Genomic DNA, 19,461 nt, shown 5'->3' with positions numbered 1-19,461 from the left:
GGGATGGTCATGGGGATACTCCTGGGCGGAATCACGCTCGGTTGTAATTGTTCGACGTTATGCCGCAATATAGTAATAACACACACTCGTATGCAACAATGCACGAATATAAATACCTCAGTACACATATATATACATTTGCGCTGATACAAAAAAGGACGAGTGAGAGAGGAGGAGGAGGAGAAAGAGAGAGAAATATGCATTCGTCATGCGGCATTGTACCTTTCTTTATTTTGCTTAGTCATTATCAAGAAAAAGAAAAATACTTTCACCGTCTACTTACCACGAAAAGCGTGCTTCTATTTTCTTTGCAATAAATTTTGCAAATTTCGAAGTAACTACTTATTGTTATCGTTTTTTTTTTTAAATTATTACTTTTACTGTAAACTTTTGAATGTATATACATGTATAGTATGAATATATATGTATATATGTATCATTGCTTGTGTCTAATTACTATATGTAAACTGCAACACAGTAATATTTTTATTCATAATATTTTATCATTTTTAATTCTTTCTATTAAGTTATTCTATTTTGTATAAACATAACATAAATGTGTATGATTGCATCTCATCATTAGGCTATATTAAATGAATAATGCAATTGCTTGATATTTTTGGTATACTTTATTTTATAATTTGTGTACGTAATATTCTTTATAAATGATGTAATGTTTGTTTTTTAGCGATAAAAAAAATACATTTTGAATATCAATGAAATTTCTTAACAATAATTATGTTTCAATAAAGAAAATTTATCTATTCACAATTTTGTGATACAGTTGGATTTTCGAAGGTAGAGAATTAAACTTAGCTAGTGTAAATTTCGAAAAATAGCATCGTTCAGTCACCGGGAAAATTGAATTTCACGGTTGCAACGGATCTGGAAAATAAGGATAGATTAGAGAATTTATTTTACACATGAAAGAATATTTAAATTGAAATATGACTTAATATTTTTTTACATCCATATTCAAATTCACAATTTTTTTGGAGAAAAATAAATTTTTTTTGACAATATTAAATTGTATCTACGATTAAATTATATACTTAGAGTTTGTTCTCTGTTTTTATTTCAGATATACCAGACATTCCTGAAAACATTAAGAACTTACAAGCATTACAAATTGCAGATTTTAGTAGTAACCCTATTCCTAGGTGAGGGAATCATGTGTTATTATACATATTAATTTATTTTTGTTAATAAATTTCTTGTCACTGATTTCAAATGTATTATTTTAAATGTTTTCATATATTTTAGACTTCCCGCAGGGTTTGTAGAGCTAAGAAATTTAACTATTCTTGGCCTGAATGATATGTCCCTTGCAAAATTACCACCTGATTTTGGAAGGTAAGTTCAAAACATTTTGTATATAATTCACATATATTTATATTTCTAAATTTTATTTGGTCAATTCTATTTAGCTTGGAAGCATTACAATCATTGGAGTTACGTGAAAATTTACTCAAGGTTTTGCCTGAATCTCTTTCGAAACTGAGTAAACTTGAACGACTAGACCTTGGTGATAATGAACTTGAAGAATTAGTAAGTTTATGTAATCCATTGTTTAATTCAAGTAATTTCTTGATCACAAAAATAATTATAAAAATACTATATTTCCTCTTTATTCTTTGTGTATATAATTGTCAGTTACAGTTAAATGAATATATATTTAAAAATTTCTCAAATCTTTCATTAGACTGATAAAATAAACTTCTTATGAATGTTATAGCCAGCCCACATAGGAAAATTACCAGCATTACAAGAACTATGGCTGGATCACAACCAATTACAGCACTTACCTCCTGAAATTGGTGAACTAAAAACATTGGCATGTTTAGATGTTTCTGAAAATCGTTTAGAGGATCTTCCTGAAGAAATAAGTGGTTTAGAATCTTTAACAGATTTACATTTATCACAAAATGTTATTGAAAAATTACCAGATGGTATTGGTGATCTGAAAAAGTTAACTATTCTGAAAGTTGATCAAAATAGGCTATCTACGCTTAATCCAAATATAGGAAGGTAAAGTTGATTACATTATTTCTATCAAATTATTTAAGAGTTAGAATTTTATATGTCAAAAGAAAATTATTTGTTTCAGATGCGAGAATTTGCAAGAATTAATTTTGACAGAAAATTTTCTTTTAGAATTACCTGCATCTGTAGGAAATCTTCTCAATTTAAATAATCTGAATGTGGATAGAAACAGTTTACAAACTTTGCCCACAGAAATTGGTAAGGCCACAATATCTTCTTTGCCTCATTTTTATCATATTCTCATTTATATTATTAAATTATTGTTTATTATATATCGAAATGTGTTCTTATTGTAGGAAATTTAAAACAATTAGGTGTGCTTTCTTTAAGAAATAACAAATTGAAGTTCCTTCCAATAGAAGTCGGCCAGTGTTTATCTCTACATGTTCTGGATGTATCTGGAAATAGGTGCAATTATCTTTATACTTTATCATATATCTTATATTTATTAACATATATCATTCTTGGAACATTAAATATGTTTTATTTTATATATATAGGTTACAATACTTGCCATATTCTTTAATAACTCTCAACCTAAAAGCAGTCTGGTTGAGTGAAAATCAAGCACAACCTATGTTGACCTTCCAAAATGATGTTGATGAAGAAACCGGAGAAAAAGTACTTACATGTTTTCTTTTGCCCCAATTGGAGTATCATCCTGATGGTTCGTATTTTTTTGCGTTTATATTCTTATTAACATATTTATGAACTAATATAAAACTGTGAATATAGATTCTGGAAGATTAGGTACGTTGGTTGGAATAAGAACTACTGTTCAAGGAGACATACCTGAGCTTAGTGATGATGAAGGATGGCAGGAACGGGAAGCATCTAGAACACATTCGGTAAAATTCACAGATGAACCACCTGAAGCAGATAAGGAGGTGAGCAGTTCGCAACTGGCAAGGTTTCCTTCTTTTTTCACCCGTCTTTTTCTATACTTACTCAGACAACTTACTTGCATGAAACGAGCTAATTCTTATACATCGTTAAATTAATAATCAAAATATTTTTATTAATACAACAATAGATTTATTTAATGATATTTCTCTACTATGTTAATATTTTTAAAATATCGCTACCAATATATTGCAATTTAAAGATATTTGTGAACTATATGGATATAATAATTTTTATTATATATTATTTAATAGATTAACAAATTTTTTCATTTATAATTACTTATGATGCGATAAATATATTGTTTTAATATATTATAGAAACTTATACGTAATGTAACATAATATTTGTGTAATAAAATCAGATATGTGAAAACAATTAGATTAAAAATCTAATTTCTTTTTTATATTTACCAATTTCACTTTTATATAAATATTACACATCTATTTATGTATTAAATATTATCTTAGATATAATATTTTAATGTAATAATATCATTCATCATACTAATATTTTTATTTCAGACACCATTTGTTCGACAAAATACACCACATCCGAAAGAACTAAAAGCAAAGGCTCATAAATTATTTAGTAAAGGAAGAAATGACAGTAGATCTGGTTCTACTGATGAACAGGTAATTGTTTAACCTTTTGAAATTTATTAAAGAAAGGATAGATTTATTTCTACAATTTATTCTTTTCAATGAAACTTATTATTCATTTTTAGGATGTTTCTCAAACATTTGGTTTAGATAAAACTGAATCAGAAACATCAATCAAACCCAATGAAGAAGTACAAAATATAATAGAACAAGATCAATTTTCAGAGCATGAAGTTTCTAGAGGCGAACAAAAAGAATTGGAAACATTACCTGATAGTACAGATACTCAAATTAACAATGAAACTGCTGCCTTTTCTTCACAGGGTGCTACAGAACCAACTGTTGTAAGAAAATCAATATGTGATATAGTTCTATTTATAATAATACAATTTACATTAAAATCGTTAAAAATGTTGATAAAGAAATAAAAACATAAAATATTTGTTTACAGAATACAGGTTCTGATGGAACTATATCAGATTTAAAAGGTAAGGATGATGATGAATCTGAAACTGAAGATATGCAAAGGCATGTCGAGTTTTCTGTTATAGAAGACACAGATTATGAAGGATCTGGTGAAACAAGTAAGCCAAATAGACTTCATCGTCGGGACACACCACATCATTTAAAAAATAAACGTATTCATACAGCAATTGACAAAGAAAAAGTAGCTTCACTTATTGCACAGGTAACTTTCTCTTTTTTTTTTTCTTTTTGATTTATAACAAAACAAGTTTATTAGAATTAGACAATATAGATATTAATTTTCCTGCGGCTGTGTGTGTGTGTGCGTACGTACGTGCGTGCGCACGCGTACACAACAATAAATGTTATTTTATATTTCTTTAGGCATTAATGAAAAAATCTGATGAGACTCCTACAACTATTGTTCCTGAACAAACAGAATCCTCAGAAAATATAGATGTACATAGCCAAGGTAATACATATATAATAAGATATATATTATATATAATGATAATATATTTTTACATAAAAATAAATTGTTAAATATAAAGGTTTAATAGATTCATATAAGATCTATAAAATTGCTTAAAGAATCTAGAGAGAAAGTAGAAGATAAGAGATGGTTTCTATAGTGATTATCTTATCTATTAGTCATGTATCAGTATATTGTAAGATGGTGAATGTGTAAAGAGTGTGTTAAAAAGTATTATATACTAAATATTTTTGATAAACTAGTTAAAATTAAATTAAAAAAAAAAAGAAATTCGTAAGAAATTACTTTTTATTGAATTTAATCATATCATGCCTAAAAAATATCGATGTTTTGTTAGAAATAAAAAGAAGTTAGGTAATATAATTCATAAAACAAAAAATAACAAACATTTGTTATAATAAATTACAAATAACACTATATAATGTATTTGTTAGGTACAACATCGGATGTAGAACCAACGTTAGAAGTAAGGGAAGAACAATATGAGATTCATATTGAACGAACGACAGGTGGACTTGGTTTGTCTATAGCAGGAGGCATTGGATCAACTCCATTTAAGGGTGACGATGAAGGAATTTTCATATCCAGAGTTACAGAAGGTAAAAAATGTTTTATAAATCCAGTATTTAAAAATTATGTAATTAAATAAATGTATCTGATAACAACATTTAAACCATAATGTTCTTTAGGTGGACCTGCTGATTTAGCTGGTCTAAGAGTAGGAGATAAAGTAATATCTGTTAATGGAGTTTCAGTAGTAAATGTAGATCATTATGATGCCGTTGAAGTTCTCAAAGCGTGTGGACGTGTATTGATACTAGTTGTATTAAGAGAAGTAACAAGAATAGTGCAATCGTATGAGCAGGTCTGATATTTTATAAGATTCTTTCTTTTTTCAAACTTCTTTTTCTAATAATATTTCATCTAATTCTAATAATATTTCATAGAATTCAATGAGAAAGGACTCATTGTGCTCTAGTTTGAGCACAAGTAGAGCACCAAGCGCAACATCTTATGTATCATCTACAGCTTTATCACATAATTTAGAAAATGGTGATACTTGTAATACACATGAAGCTGGGAAGGTAAATTCTTATATATGTTCGATTTTATTTTATTATAATTTATAATTATGTTGGACTTTATTCAGGTAAAGAGGCTTCCTGAACCATTACCTACAAAAGCAGGTAGTGAACCTATGGTGTCTGTTCTTATACATACAACATTAATACGGGACCAAAATGGACTAGGATTTAGTATTGCTGGCGGTGAAGGTTCACCACCAGTTAAAGACAATAGTGATGTAAGTGAATAATAAAACATAAATTAAATATTTCAATAAGATAATATAAACACTGAAATTTTAGGCTATATATATTTCGAGGATAACTGATGGTGGAGTTGCACAAAAAGATGGCAAGTTATTAGTTGGAGATAAAGTAATATCTGTAAGTTTATTTTTTTTCTTTTTGGATATATTTTTGATATCTACATATTTATGGTTATAACAGTTGATCCATTTTTTGACAACAAAATATATTAACAACTTATTGTTCAACATAAACCATTATAATTTATCTTCAGATTAATGGTGTTGAAATGAGAGGAGCCAAACATGAACAAGCAGTAGCTTTACTTACGGGCTTAGAAAGATTTGTTCGACTCGTTGTTGAACGTGAAATGCCACTTTCTCAAGCAAATCCAGCTACAATAGTAACTCCATCTGAGAAATCGCCTCGCGTTATTGGTGCACCTAGACCGTATACAGGTTTATATAATGCTAATAGCTATATGGCAAATAGACCAGCTTACGCTGGTTATCGTCGTTCTATGGATGCTGAGAAAACTTTATCTCCAAGTCCTACTTCAAAAACACCACCACCAATAAAATTAGACATGGTAAATGCAGCACCAAAAATGAATGGCATTGGTGATCCAGGAAATAACGTTAAAAGCGTTCCTTCTGTGCCGCTTAGTCCAACAAATAGTCAAATTTATCCACAACCTGCTCCAAGACACAGTGTAACGCAGCCAACGACAACACCAACTACTAATACTAATTCTACACCTACGTCTTCAACGGAACCTAGACCAACATCCCCGTTGGAAGATATACAGGTACCGAAGCCAATCACCAACGAGGAATTTCAGGCCATGATTCCTGCCCATTTCCTTCGACCTCCAACATCCTCACCTTCGCCAGATTCCCATCAAGGTCCTATTGTGACAGTGACAATCAAGCAACCTGACAATCTACCCGGAGATGTTAACTTTCCTCCAGCTCCTACGACAATTGGTAAAGTTACTGAAACCATCACAAAGAGTACACTCACAGAGACCGTCGTTACTAGAGTGACTGATAATCAACTGGTGCAGCCAGTTATTATTGAGGTATGTGCCTAGGTAGCTGCATGTCATACATTACATTTCTAATGTTACGTTTAATTTAATATTACATTAATAGCATTTTTTTTCTTTTTATATAGTTTTTGGGTTTATCATCCTTTGGATTATATATTTTATGTATGAATATCGTATTTTTTCATCCAATATGTTAATTTATTTATTTCACTATATCTTACTTCATACAATAAGCATTTACATACTATATAATCCATAATATAATTTCCTAATGACTTTATTATACCTCTTTTTAAAGCCATGTCCATTTTATATTTTTTGCAGCATCAAATTTTGTTTGTAGTTGAATGTGTAATTTTATTTATTAAGGATAAAATATGTCTGAATGTTTGCTTATATTATCTGTTTTTTTAACTTGTTTCCATGCTTTGAAGGTAATTAAGAATACAAATCTTAAAGTAAATTGAATGAAAATAAATTTCTATAATAATCTAATTTGCATGATAATTATGTATATCTAAAAAAATATAATAATTACGTATGTCGATATTATAGTTCAATTATAAAATTACATTTATATCAAATTTATAATTTTTATATAATTATATTCAAGATATGAAGAATTTTTGCATGCTTAAAATATTCATATATACAATATTACTTAGTTCGAAATACGAATGCAATGCTGAATGCTCGCATATTATTATGTCTTTTATATAACTTAAGAAATGTTTTGAATAATTGTATCAAAAAATTAGTTGGGTTTTAAGTTGGTTATATGGGCAATTTATGTGCTTCTTTAATTTATTCATACTGAGTACTTACCCTCAGACATGGAAACAGGTAAGTAAAATAAATTATTTGAAAATTTTTCTCATTATGCTTGCTAAAAAAAATGTGTGTACAAGTTGGATTCTTCACAGTTTTGTCTATAAAATCCAAATTTCTTATATTGGCCATTTTTACATAGTTAGAAACATAAAACATTCATATATAAATAGAGATGTACTGTACTTTTTATGTTTTTAAATATTCACCTTACTCCTACGTTCAGTTAATTATTAGTATTAATAAAATGTTAAAATTATTATATATATTGTGCTTATTTGTATATGAATATAAAAACAAATACAATATTCTATGTATTTGTAAAAATAAAAGAGAAATAAAACATATATTAAGCTTTGTTAAAATTCTTAATTATAAAGTAATAAATGTTTAGGATGTCGTGTTGGTGAAAGAAGGATCACTTGGATTCAGTATAATAGGAGGAACTGATCATTCCTGTACTCCATTTGGTGCAAAGGAACCAGGAATTTTTATATCTCACGTAAGTATTCATATTATATAATTATAATTATAAATATAAAAATGTATATTTTATTTGATGTACTTACAATTACTGAGAAGTATTGTTACAAGAATATAATATATGTACATGCATATATATATATATATATATATATATATATATATAATATTAGGTTGTACCTGGTGGTATAGCAGCAAAATCTGGTAAGCTTAGAATGGGTGATAGAATACTGAAGGTAAACGGGACTGATGTAACAAAAGCAACTCATCAGGAAGCTGTAATGGAACTTTTACGACCTGGAGATCAAATTGTACTTACTGTACAGCATGATCCTCTTCCAGAAAGTTATCAGGTAAGAAATAATTCAATTTTAGATATACAATGCTTACATATATGATTGGCGATTTTTCATATTATATTAGTTTATTTAATTAATAATATAATGAGAAAATTTGATATAAAAATACAAACACTTGTATTTTTATATTATATATTATTATATATTTAAATGATAAAAATGTATATGTAAATATTGCTAAATAGATCATCTTCTTAAATAATCTTTATATATAATTCATAATTGTAAATTTTATACAATTAATAAGTTATAGATATATTCATATATATTTTTAATAGTATTACAAGTTTTTTTTTGTTTTCTTTTTTTTTATTAACATCTTTTAAAAGAAGCTTACCGCTACCTTTCCATTTTTCATAGAGGTGAAACACGCTTTCCAAGTATGCTTGGATTGAGTATTTAAATTTATATCACAGTTATATTTATTTTTTATAAATCTAATTTTTCTTATTTTATAATATTGAAAAGAGAAACACTATATCTGATGTATTCTTATATATACTGGATACTTATTGTTTTTTTATTGTTGTAAAAAATATGTTTTTCTGCAGTAATTGTAACATTGCGCTTGTATGTCACATACATACATAATACATGTGTATTATACAGATGATCTTCGATTTTATTTAGCGATTTTATTTTTTTTCTTTTTTTTTTTTTTCTTTTATTATGCTTGTGCTGATAATTATTATGCCTGTAAATTGCAATGAATGGCACTCGATAGTTTACCTATTTTCCTTACTTAATGCAATTTTTTTATAATTTGTCCTACAAGCTGGTCGAAATAGAGTACATCCCTGTGACAGTAAGTACTCAATGCATTTGACCTGTTATTTTGATTTTAAATATTTTGCTTCCTCCTACACCAAGGCTGTAAACAAGCTCAGCACTGATTCACAGATGATTGCTTATGTCCAGGCAAAACTTTTTAGAGAATCATAGTGTTCTTTTTAAATGCTTCCTATGCTTTATATCATTTGTACAATCATAAATTTACTAAATATTTATATTTCATAAAAGTATAGAAAATTGCTTAAAGTCATAAAAAACGAAGTAATAAAAACCACAAATTTACATATATATGGTGCAATATTTTTATGTCTAAAAAATTGTTAAAATAAATTATAACGAAGTATAAAAACAACAAATTTACATATATATGGTATAATATTTCTATGTCTAAAAAATTGTTAAAAATATTTAATAAAATAATTATTTATATAATATATTATATAAAATATATTACAAATAAAGAAGATATTAAAAAATAATGTAAAAATAAATAATAATGTATTGTTACTTTTTAGGAATTAGTAATTATAAAAGAACCAGGAGAAAAATTGGGAATGCATATTAAAGGAGGACTTAGAGGTCAAAAAGGCAACCCCCTTGATCATACAGATGAAGGAGTTTTTATATCTAAAATTAATTCAGGTGGAGCAGCTAAAAGAGATGGAAGATTAAAGGTAAATCAGTTAAAGTTTAATAAAAGTTGTACTTCTCAAATATTTTATTATTTACATATTAAAAATACATTATTTGGACAGGTTGGCATGAGGTTACTAGAAGTAAATGGAACATCGTTATTGGGTGCAACTCATCAAGAAGCTGTAAACATTCTCCGGTGCTCAGGAAATACAATCACTTTGGTAGTTTGTAAAGGTTATGACAAAAATGAAGTTGAGTCAGTATTACCTTTATCCGATGGCAGAGATTCTAAAGAATCAAGAGTTTCACGAGAGTTTAAAGATCCACCTACAGACGACATCAAATCATTATCGCAAAGTATATCTAGCTTAGATCGTGATGATGAAGAAGCTGCAACACTTAGACAAGAACAGGAAATGAAAGCCGAGCTTGTAGCATGGGAACAAGAAGAGAGGGAGCGAGCTTTAATTGAACAAAGGGAAAAATCTACTCCTGAGAAAGTAAGTTACACTCCATTAATATCTGTTTAAAGTGCTTTTCAAAACGTATGCTTAAAAATAATTATTTTATGTTAAAGGTTCTAGATGTAGTGAGAGCAGCAGAATCTCTAGTAAATAAATCAAATAGTCCAGTTGATATGGTCGTACCACCGAAGTCCCCAAGTGGTACAAAGGATCTCAAGACTACCACGATCGTGATGAGTAAACATACATTAGCTCCACAGAATCCAACAGTAAGTATTTCATTTATAATATCTCATTTCGTTTATTGTGAACACATGAATTGAACTTTGCAATGCATGCAAAATTTAGTAGACATATCTCTAAAAATACTTGTTTATTTATATTTATTGTATCATAATATATAGCAGCATGTCTAATTGTATTAATTAATTAATAATTAGGAAATATAAATTATTCTAATTATATTAATCATAGATGTATGTTCATGTACTTTATAATATGGTAGAACGTATCCCTTTTCCTTTGATGATGTCAAAGAATATTTCTCATTTTTATATGATATATTCCTCTTATTGAGATATTAATTATACGAGTGTAGAATATATATATTATATAAATTATAAACTAAACTTACCAATTTTTTTATGACTAGATATAAGAAAAAAATCTTTGACAAAATCTACAGACACATTTTTCTTAAAATATGTCTGCATAGGGACCAAAATCTACTCATATATCTACCTCATTAATAAAGTATTTTTTTCTAATATATCATTATTAAATTATATAATGATATAACAGCATATTCATGAGAAAGAAAGTAAATCTTAAAATATTCTGCATTTGTAATAAAAATAGGGCTTACATCGGGAAAATGAGAAAGATGTATACTAATACGAATGATGGATAACATGCGATACTAAAATATGTCAAGCACTAAAGAATATCATAATCAAATCTTTTTTTAGGCTTTTTAATAATCTATACAATATTCATAAATCTTTTTATTTTTAGTTAGTAGTATTTTTTGTTTATTGCCTTATTTTTTCTTTTTTTATTGTTATTATTTTCTTGTTTTTAATTTAAATATGTAAATGTACATGTGCATACACATACACATACAAAACAAAATTTTTATGTTATTTAAAAATTACAAAAAAAAAGTACAAAGATTTAAACAACATTTTGAAAAAGTATTTACCTATCACTTATGACTGTTGAACTGCTTTGGATTTAAAATATTAAATAATCTTTTATAAAATAAAATATTCTGCTACATTTTTTATACTATTCTTTATACACTTTAATCATATGGCTATATTAGTCCAAATAAAATGAAATTAAATAATATTTATGATCTATAGTGCATTATGAAAACAGATATGTAGAAATACTATAAGCACTTTTAATGATCAACTATATGCATCGTGAAAAATCACATTTATTATACTATATATATATCATCTTATATAAGATGACATACATATTTCAATACAAATTTGTATAATATAATTATCCATGTGCACATTTATAATAACCAAATCTTCATCCTTTTTATAATACATTATAACACACACTGCTGTTGGATAATAATTTTGTTAGAATGATGATAGCATTCGATCAGCATACTAACAATTGAAAATTGTAAATTATTCATAAATGAAAAGTTTCAAAGTTTGTTAATAAAAAATATTGTATCAAGAACAAATATTTTAACAAAAACCTTACAATTGTAAAATCTATAAATCCTTACTATTGTATATTCATTCTAATTACATTACTTTTACATGGCGCATGAGTTGTACGTTTGTCAGTGTTTTTAGCGTCGCATGCTCTCCTGAGCGCCAAAACAAGACATATTTAACGTGTTTACAGACAGTGGAAGGTGATAGTGCTACTTTGGCTGCCCTCTAACAGGAGTGAGTCGTTCGACCCTCTACTCATTTTCCCTGTGTCTACGTCCATACCTCTGATTCCACAGGATTGTGCCATAATATAAATAATTCTAAGCAAATTCATGATATAAATTCATTATTCATTGTTTATTGCGTTTCCGTGTATATCATTGTTATACAATTTAACTATTGTTATTGCATTTTTTAATAATACTGCCATTATAACATTAGGAGCATTATCGAGAATCTAACTAATGGATGAATTCATTCCGTAATTGGTTTGTTGCTTTGATTATGTCAAGAGATTAAGATTTTTCTAACACTATAAAAGTGTGATATCTTCCTAAACTAAAGATTCTCATGTATATATTGGTCATTTCTTTGTTTATAGGTATCGGTTATAATGAGAAAAATATTTCTGTGATAGGTAGGCAGAAGTTAAAGCGCAGAGTGTTTCTCACTATTTTAATCAGATATTTTCTAGCAACGTTTATACACTGATTCTGAGGCTTATTTCCAATTAACTTTGAAATATTAGGTACATATGGAGTAGTGGATAGAATTTTATGGACTGACTTAGAGTTTGTGATGCTTCTGGGCTACAAAATTAAATATTCAGAAAGGTAAAAAGTTGTGATATATGAATTGGCAATTGAATTACTGAGAGTCAGTGTTCTATTAACAGAAGTAATCCATATCTCACATTATAGAATTTTATGTATCATGAACAGAAGTGATATTTTCTGAGAATTCCTTGTTAATGGTGACTATTATATGTCCAGAATGTGAACATTTGTCATACAGGACATATTTAACTTTTTTCTTAAAAACATTACACATATTTATAAAATGATCAACTAAATATGTACAGTGCAAAATATCGCACAAGTCTATATTTACAATAACACTGAGAAACTGATATATATAATCATGTGATTATATATATATAATCACATGTTACGGATATTATGCTTAATATACAGAAGTGACATTTTTATATCATTAGTAATGTAGTTTAAAAATATGAAACATTTAACATTTCAATTTGATTATTTGATATCATATTTACTATCACGGAAAAAATAAGGCAAATTAGTACAATTTCTTTCTCAAAAATGTATTAATTTAACTTATTATCTCATTAAATGGTAAATAGAAATTTTATTAAATCATTAATTCATAGAAATTTTTATAATTTTTGACAATTTGAACATTATTATCTTATAATCATAATTTGCTATAAAAAGTCTTATTTTTTATACTATAGATATTATCTTATAGTCACTAGAAAAAATGAATAGTGTTCCATCATTAGCCAGATAATGTATCCATAAATATCAATTTACAATTACATCATAAAAATCATGTACACCAAAAAAAATGAAGAGAAACGAAATTATTGTATTGTTTATAAAACATGTTGCATGTAACACTTGCATTCATTCTAAATTAAAAGTGCTAGTTCTCTACAATGTTCATTGCTACAGTAAACTCATATCATTAATGAGGTATAAATCAGTGTACTGTAATTTATAAATTTTCTATAAATGTTATATGTTGAACATAATTCTAATGGACCAGATGTTTATATATTATTACAAAGTATAAAAATAAGATATTTATCTATTAATAAAATGAAAGGATGTTAAAGCTCCAGTTGATTGATATAGAAGCACATTTGAATAATGTTTTCATATATCGATGCATAGGATGATTCTGAAAACGGTTACATTCGTTGTATTTGAATAATTAATTATAGGTAAAAGTCATATATAAATTCAAATTGATTGACATGTTAACTAACAAGCAGTTCCTGGTATTAAACTATTATTTTAAATCATTTTTAAACTTTTATATTGTTTCAGAGTATTCTATAATGCATTGATATGAGTAAAATAAAAAAGGATAGGGTACAAATATTAAGAAACTTTAGAAAAGAAAAACTGGCTTTTTCATATTAATGGAAAAGTACATAAATAAAATTATGTGCAAAGCTGCATTAATTGTTGCAATAATAGTACAATGAAATCACACACTAAAGGAACAAGAAAAAACAAACATAAAACGAATAGATTTGAAACTGATTCCTTTTTAATTCTGACATAGATTTTGTATGACATGTAGTGTCAAAAATAAATCTGTTTCTAAAATATAATGATGAACTTTCTGATTGTACCAAATTATTTATGAAATGCAATTACATATTGCAATATATAAAAAGACTTGTAAAATAGCATTATATTATTTTGTCTATTATAAATATATAGCATATAGTTTATTTGAATGCACACACTATAATTACTTTAGTTGTAAAAAAGCATACATGCACAATTTTATTAATATTTGAAGATTTTTTTTTTACGAAAAATTTTTATTCGATGAAAATAATTTTTTTTTGTATATTTTCTCACAATTTTCGTAATATGCACGTATATTTATAATTGTAGAAATATAAATCTGATTTTGTAATATATTCTAAATTTCATCTTTTTTAACATAGTATTTTCATTAGATTTATCTTATCATATCTTTATTACATTATATCAACGATACTAATATGATTTTGGTCTTATTTATTCAGTGGAAAGAAAAAATTGGAGCACCAATGGATTGTTCTTCAACAAAATCTCCGGTCTCTACTCTTACTACAACTGCAAATTTCAATCGTTCTGCTTCTACCCAAACATTACCTTCCCCAAAAAAGAAGAATTTTACAGTACCTAAACGTAGCATTACATTTGCTGATCTTCCACCAGTTTCTAAAGAAAGCACGGTTGGTGTTCCCTTTTCGCCCACTGTAAAATTTAAATCAATATCCAAAGAGTTATTCCCATCCATGCATGAAACGTTTCTTACACAATCTCAAATATCTTCCTATCCAAAAAAAACTTATCAAAACCCAGTACAAAATACACAACCACGTTTTCAACTTCCTCCTACACCTATGACTGCTCCTGAATATGTGGGGAAATTAAGTTCTTCAACTTGCTTTAACAAACGACAGATAGCACGCTCTGTTGATGGAAAGGTTCAGGTTGAGGTGGGTTTTGCAAGCATGTGTAATTAAAATTACTGTACTGCTCTAATTATAAAATATTATAAGGGATATGTTTCATTTACCATCAGTTTATTGCATCAAATTTCGTTTGAAATTTATGGCAATATTAAAAAAGATATATACATTATAAAATTAATAATTTATATAATAATAGAACTTTTTGTTTATTAAAGATTTAAAAAAATTATAGCATAAAAATATTCTTAATTTAATATGCCATGTATAATAATATATACGATCAATAATTTTAGTTTTAAATGATAATCTCTAATTATTAAAATTTTTTATTAATTTTTTTATTATAATTTTTTATATGTATTTTTAAAGTAATATAATATTGTTATTTTTTGTTTTTATTCACATAAATTTTATGAACAGCTTTCACCAACATCATCTCCATCACCGTCACCAGTAAAAATGTCAGTCAGTGATAAGAAGAAATTGTTTGAAAGTGCCATGGAAGAACATCTTAAACCTTCTCCTAAACCAGGTAAAAGAATACTTGGAAAATTATAGAGCAAAGTTTATATTCCTATTAAAATATTCTAATGAAGTTAAACATTTAAAAATTTCATTTATATTTCAGAAAAAGTATTTAGCTTTTTAAGTCAAGATGAAGTTGAAAAGATGAAACAAGAAGAAGGTAATACAAATTATGTAAAATAATTATTCATTTAATAATATTCTTTAATTGTTATTGTAAATTGCATATTCTTTAATTATAGAAAAAAAAATTGCAACGTTAACAAGAGATGAATTAAAATCATGGGCCCAACTGGATGAAAATGAAGGTCTTGAAGATTTGGAAGATACAATAGATCAGGATGACAGGCGCCCTAAGTAAGCCATATACTGTATCCATTCTTCGCATCTTCACGTTATGTTTTCATCTACTCTAGTCTGTGTATGAAACATCTAACGTTGAACAAAAAATTTTAATTATTTATCATTATCATTTTTCATTCAAACTACATACAGTAGCAAACTCTTGTTCTATTATATAGACTTTGCACTTTTTAGCACTTAGTGAAGAGGCAGTATTTGCTGCTTATTTTTAAGAATTACATACATTTCTAAAGTATACGAAAGCACATGCACGCATATACACGCATATAATGCACCATTTTCAAAAAACCTATTTCATACTTGATTTATTACACTTGTATATAAAAATACGAAGTATTATTATTATTATTATTATTATTATTATTATTATTATTATTATTATTATTATTATTATTATTATATTAATATTGTTGTTGTTGTTATTATTACTATTATTATTATTATTATTATTATTATTATTATTATTATTATTATTATTATTATTATTATTATTATTATTATTATTATTATTATCATTATTATTATTATTATTATAATACACTCACATTTATCATAGAACAATGTAAGCTGGTAATATCATTTATCTTATAAGTATTAAAAAATAGACAGTTACTTCTTCAGTCACGCCATTCTTAAACTACACTGTAAGGATTTTTAAAAATCAATCTTTATAGTTAAATTTTTTTACATACATTATAAAATTTTTCTTACAATGGTAATAATAATAGAAAATGTAGGATTACACAACAATTAATTTACCTTATGACGAATGTATAATCGTTTTATATTACATCTAAGAGTACCACCTGTTTGACATAAAGAATATCATTAACCTTATTTTGTATATGTTTGTATACTTTAAGAGCTTAAATTGTTGCATGCTTTAAAAGACATAATTACAGTACAATCGTATTCCAATTAGATAATGCTTCTTAAATAATGAGGCATATTGGCTTATGAGCTTAGAGATTACTATAGCAAATATTGTATCTAGGCAGATAAAATATTGCTTGCACTCACTGAAGGAATTAGTAAAAATCAAATTATAATGCATACTTCACTAAAGATAATAGAGGGAAGATGGGTTACAATTTCATGTATGCCTTGATCATAAGAAGCATGCTTAGGCAGTTTATTTTGTGCAATAAGAATATAGTTGAGAGATTCTGCATAATGAATTAACAATAATAATCGTATAATTACGATAAATTATATCATGTTAATTGAATTATATTTACTAAACATAATTCTTCTTCAATGCTACTTCAGAATATAATAATTACTGCCCAGAATCTATCAGTTCTTGATAATTTGAATTTTAATTATAAATACATCTTATCTGCTGTAATATGACCAGCAGACTAGTTTTTTAATTTTTAAATATTTGTAAATATGTAGTGTATATTTTCTCTTGCCTTTGTACCGTTCATTGCTTTTGTAATTTTTTTTTCTTTTTGTATAAATAAACATTAGAATATTCAGACACGAATGTAATTTGTCAGCATGCATGCTCATTACCTTACAGTAGCAGACTGAGTTCGCGAAGTTCGGTCACTCTTCTGCAGAATGTTCCGAGCACAGTGAGGACAGCAAAGGCAGAACGTCGATTGAAGGAGAGAATGATACAAGAGGTATTACACAATACCATTGTAATGTTTATTTGTGTAATATTATTTTTTATTATATGATTATAATAAAGAATAACATTTTATTTATTCTGTAACAATGCATATGTTAAGTTTAAAGTATACATTCTTTTTTTATCTGTAGGGCTTGATTTCTGATGAAGATGAAGAAAGTCATTTGACTCCTGCTGAACAACGAGCTCTACGAGCAGAAAAACGTGCTGCATGGCGGCAAGCTCGTTTAAAATCGCTTGAACAGGTATAACAGTGATGTTTTATATAGATCTTTATATTTTATCAAAAATTAGAAGTTGGACAAATGGTCGTAACATTAGTAATATATATTTGTAATACATTGAGTACAAAAATTTATTTATAGGATGCCCTTCAGGCTCAAATAGTTATTAAAAAAATGAGCGAAATGATGGACACAACGGATAAGGCAGAAACATTGGAGGATAGGACAGATGCGGATCATATTTCTGATCAAGAAAAGATTACTGAAGTAAGCATTGGAAATAAGATAGCTTTAACAATTGCAGTATCTAATACTACAGTATTTAACCCCCTTTAGCTATACTATTAGTTGTGTATTAACTTGGTTATTTACTAATTGCTCTTATGTGCTCATGCTTCTAACAATTTAATTGTGAGATACAATGGTCATGTTACTACAGTGGTATCTCGTTTGTCTTACTACCATAGTTCACTACGTTACGGCCATCTAGCGCAGATTTTCCTAAACTTGCTGTGCGCAGCAAAGTGGGTCCTCCTAAAGAAATACGTGAATCTGAGAAAATAGTGGACGAGAAGGTCACTCGCCGTACTGAAGAATATGTGGATGAAGTGACAGGTGAACGTCGTGTACGAACAGTCGAATACGTCGAGAAGCTAATTGAGCGACAGGTACTATGATTCTAAATTTCGCACAGAATTCATGCACCAAAGTTATTTTATATACCATTGGACAAAAACGATGGGCACAATATCTTTAGAGCACTATCTTTTTAGTCATGTTTTATTATAAATATAAAAATTGATATCAAATAAAAAGATGAAAGGTAGATGATAGATAAATAACTGGATTCACTGATTCATATCTCTATAACTATGTGCCTACAGACAAACTATGAAAACATTTGAATTTAATATTCGGATGATTCTACACACATGCATGCCTTTGAATGTTAAGCTTAAGCATATAACACATAAGGGGTAACAGTAGTTAATCTTTCTATTTGCTGTTCCAAGAAACCAACTCTCACTCTGGATTTACAACCTGCACCACCTTGAGCAAATGATTTCATTTCCACAGATCACTAACAATATCTTCTCATACTATTGGTAATGCTCGTTTAGTTTTCTTATATAACACCTTACTAATTTAATTGTTAACATATGTGTTTCTTCTTTAGTTGCTTATTATAATCATTATTAGTATTATTTATATTGTTTTTTTTATAAAAATACTAATGCGAAATTGTTTTATATATTAAATGTTTTATGTTATATTTATTTATAATTTGTTTTATTAGAATATTATTTATTTATTGGATTTGTCTATCTTAGAATGTTGTTCTTATCTACTACATTTTGATTTTATACCTG

The 19,461-nt window shown here is 27.2% G+C and overlaps 1 protein-coding gene and 1 long non-coding RNA gene across 10 annotated transcripts in view; one reads left to right on the top strand and one right to left on the bottom strand.

Moving 5' to 3' along the window:
- The window catches only part of scrib (scribble planar cell polarity protein), a 37,495-nt gene that overhangs the window by 14,920 nt on the left and 3,114 nt on the right, over positions 1–19,461 (top strand). For 2 of the 9 annotated variants that reach the window (XM_085655215.1, XM_035861899.2), the window contains 31 exons: positions 1,082–1,160; positions 1,264–1,353; positions 1,428–1,548; positions 1,736–2,028; positions 2,108–2,241; positions 2,340–2,451; positions 2,544–2,710; positions 2,779–2,930; positions 3,471–3,581; positions 3,674–3,892; positions 4,000–4,236; positions 4,398–4,485; positions 4,941–5,105; positions 5,196–5,371; positions 5,454–5,591; positions 5,657–5,809; positions 5,874–5,954; positions 6,091–6,897; positions 8,090–8,197; positions 8,352–8,531; positions 9,845–10,003; positions 10,085–10,465; positions 10,543–10,698; positions 14,906–15,364; positions 15,761–15,872; positions 15,969–16,025; positions 16,108–16,222; positions 17,754–17,859; positions 17,999–18,112; positions 18,233–18,358; positions 18,559–18,759. In XM_085655215.1, coding sequence (XP_085511341.1) covers positions 1,082–1,160; positions 1,264–1,353; positions 1,428–1,548; positions 1,736–2,028; positions 2,108–2,241; positions 2,340–2,451; positions 2,544–2,710; positions 2,779–2,930; positions 3,471–3,581; positions 3,674–3,892; positions 4,000–4,236; positions 4,398–4,485; positions 4,941–5,105; positions 5,196–5,371; positions 5,454–5,591; positions 5,657–5,809; positions 5,874–5,954; positions 6,091–6,897; positions 8,090–8,197; positions 8,352–8,531; positions 9,845–10,003; positions 10,085–10,465; positions 10,543–10,698; positions 14,906–15,364; positions 15,761–15,872; positions 15,969–16,025; positions 16,108–16,222; positions 17,754–17,859; positions 17,999–18,112; positions 18,233–18,358; positions 18,559–18,759 — 5,597 coding nt within the window. Of the gene's footprint in view, positions 1–1,081; positions 1,161–1,263; positions 1,354–1,427; positions 1,549–1,735; positions 2,029–2,107; positions 2,242–2,339; positions 2,452–2,543; positions 2,711–2,778; positions 2,931–3,470; positions 3,582–3,673; positions 3,893–3,999; positions 4,237–4,397; positions 4,486–4,940; positions 5,106–5,195; positions 5,372–5,453; positions 5,592–5,656; positions 5,810–5,873; positions 5,955–6,090; positions 6,898–8,089; positions 8,198–8,351; positions 8,532–9,844; positions 10,004–10,084; positions 10,466–10,542; positions 10,699–14,905; positions 15,365–15,760; positions 15,873–15,968; positions 16,026–16,107; positions 16,223–17,753; positions 17,860–17,998; positions 18,113–18,232; positions 18,359–18,558; positions 18,760–19,104; positions 19,198–19,461 lie in introns of all 9 variants that reach the window. The other 7 variants (XR_014981835.1, XM_085655217.1, XM_085655220.1 and 4 more) reach the window with 7 other exon arrangements.
- On the bottom strand, positions 16,158–17,834 carry LOC146873180 (uncharacterized). Its single transcript, XR_014981837.1, has 4 exons — positions 17,747–17,834; positions 16,988–17,034; positions 16,774–16,870; positions 16,158–16,297 (listed from the first exon to the last, which is right to left on the bottom strand). It is a non-coding gene; the product is annotated as an uncharacterized LOC146873180 (long non-coding RNA).

The sequence above is a fragment of the Vespa mandarinia genome, chromosome 2 (genome assembly GCF_050613455.1).
Source record: "Vespa mandarinia isolate Hongniang chromosome 2, ASM5061345v1, whole genome shotgun sequence".
Lineage (NCBI taxonomy): Eukaryota > Metazoa > Arthropoda > Insecta > Hymenoptera > Vespidae > Vespa > Vespa mandarinia.
This window is presented reverse-complemented; position numbering and strand designations above follow the sequence as displayed.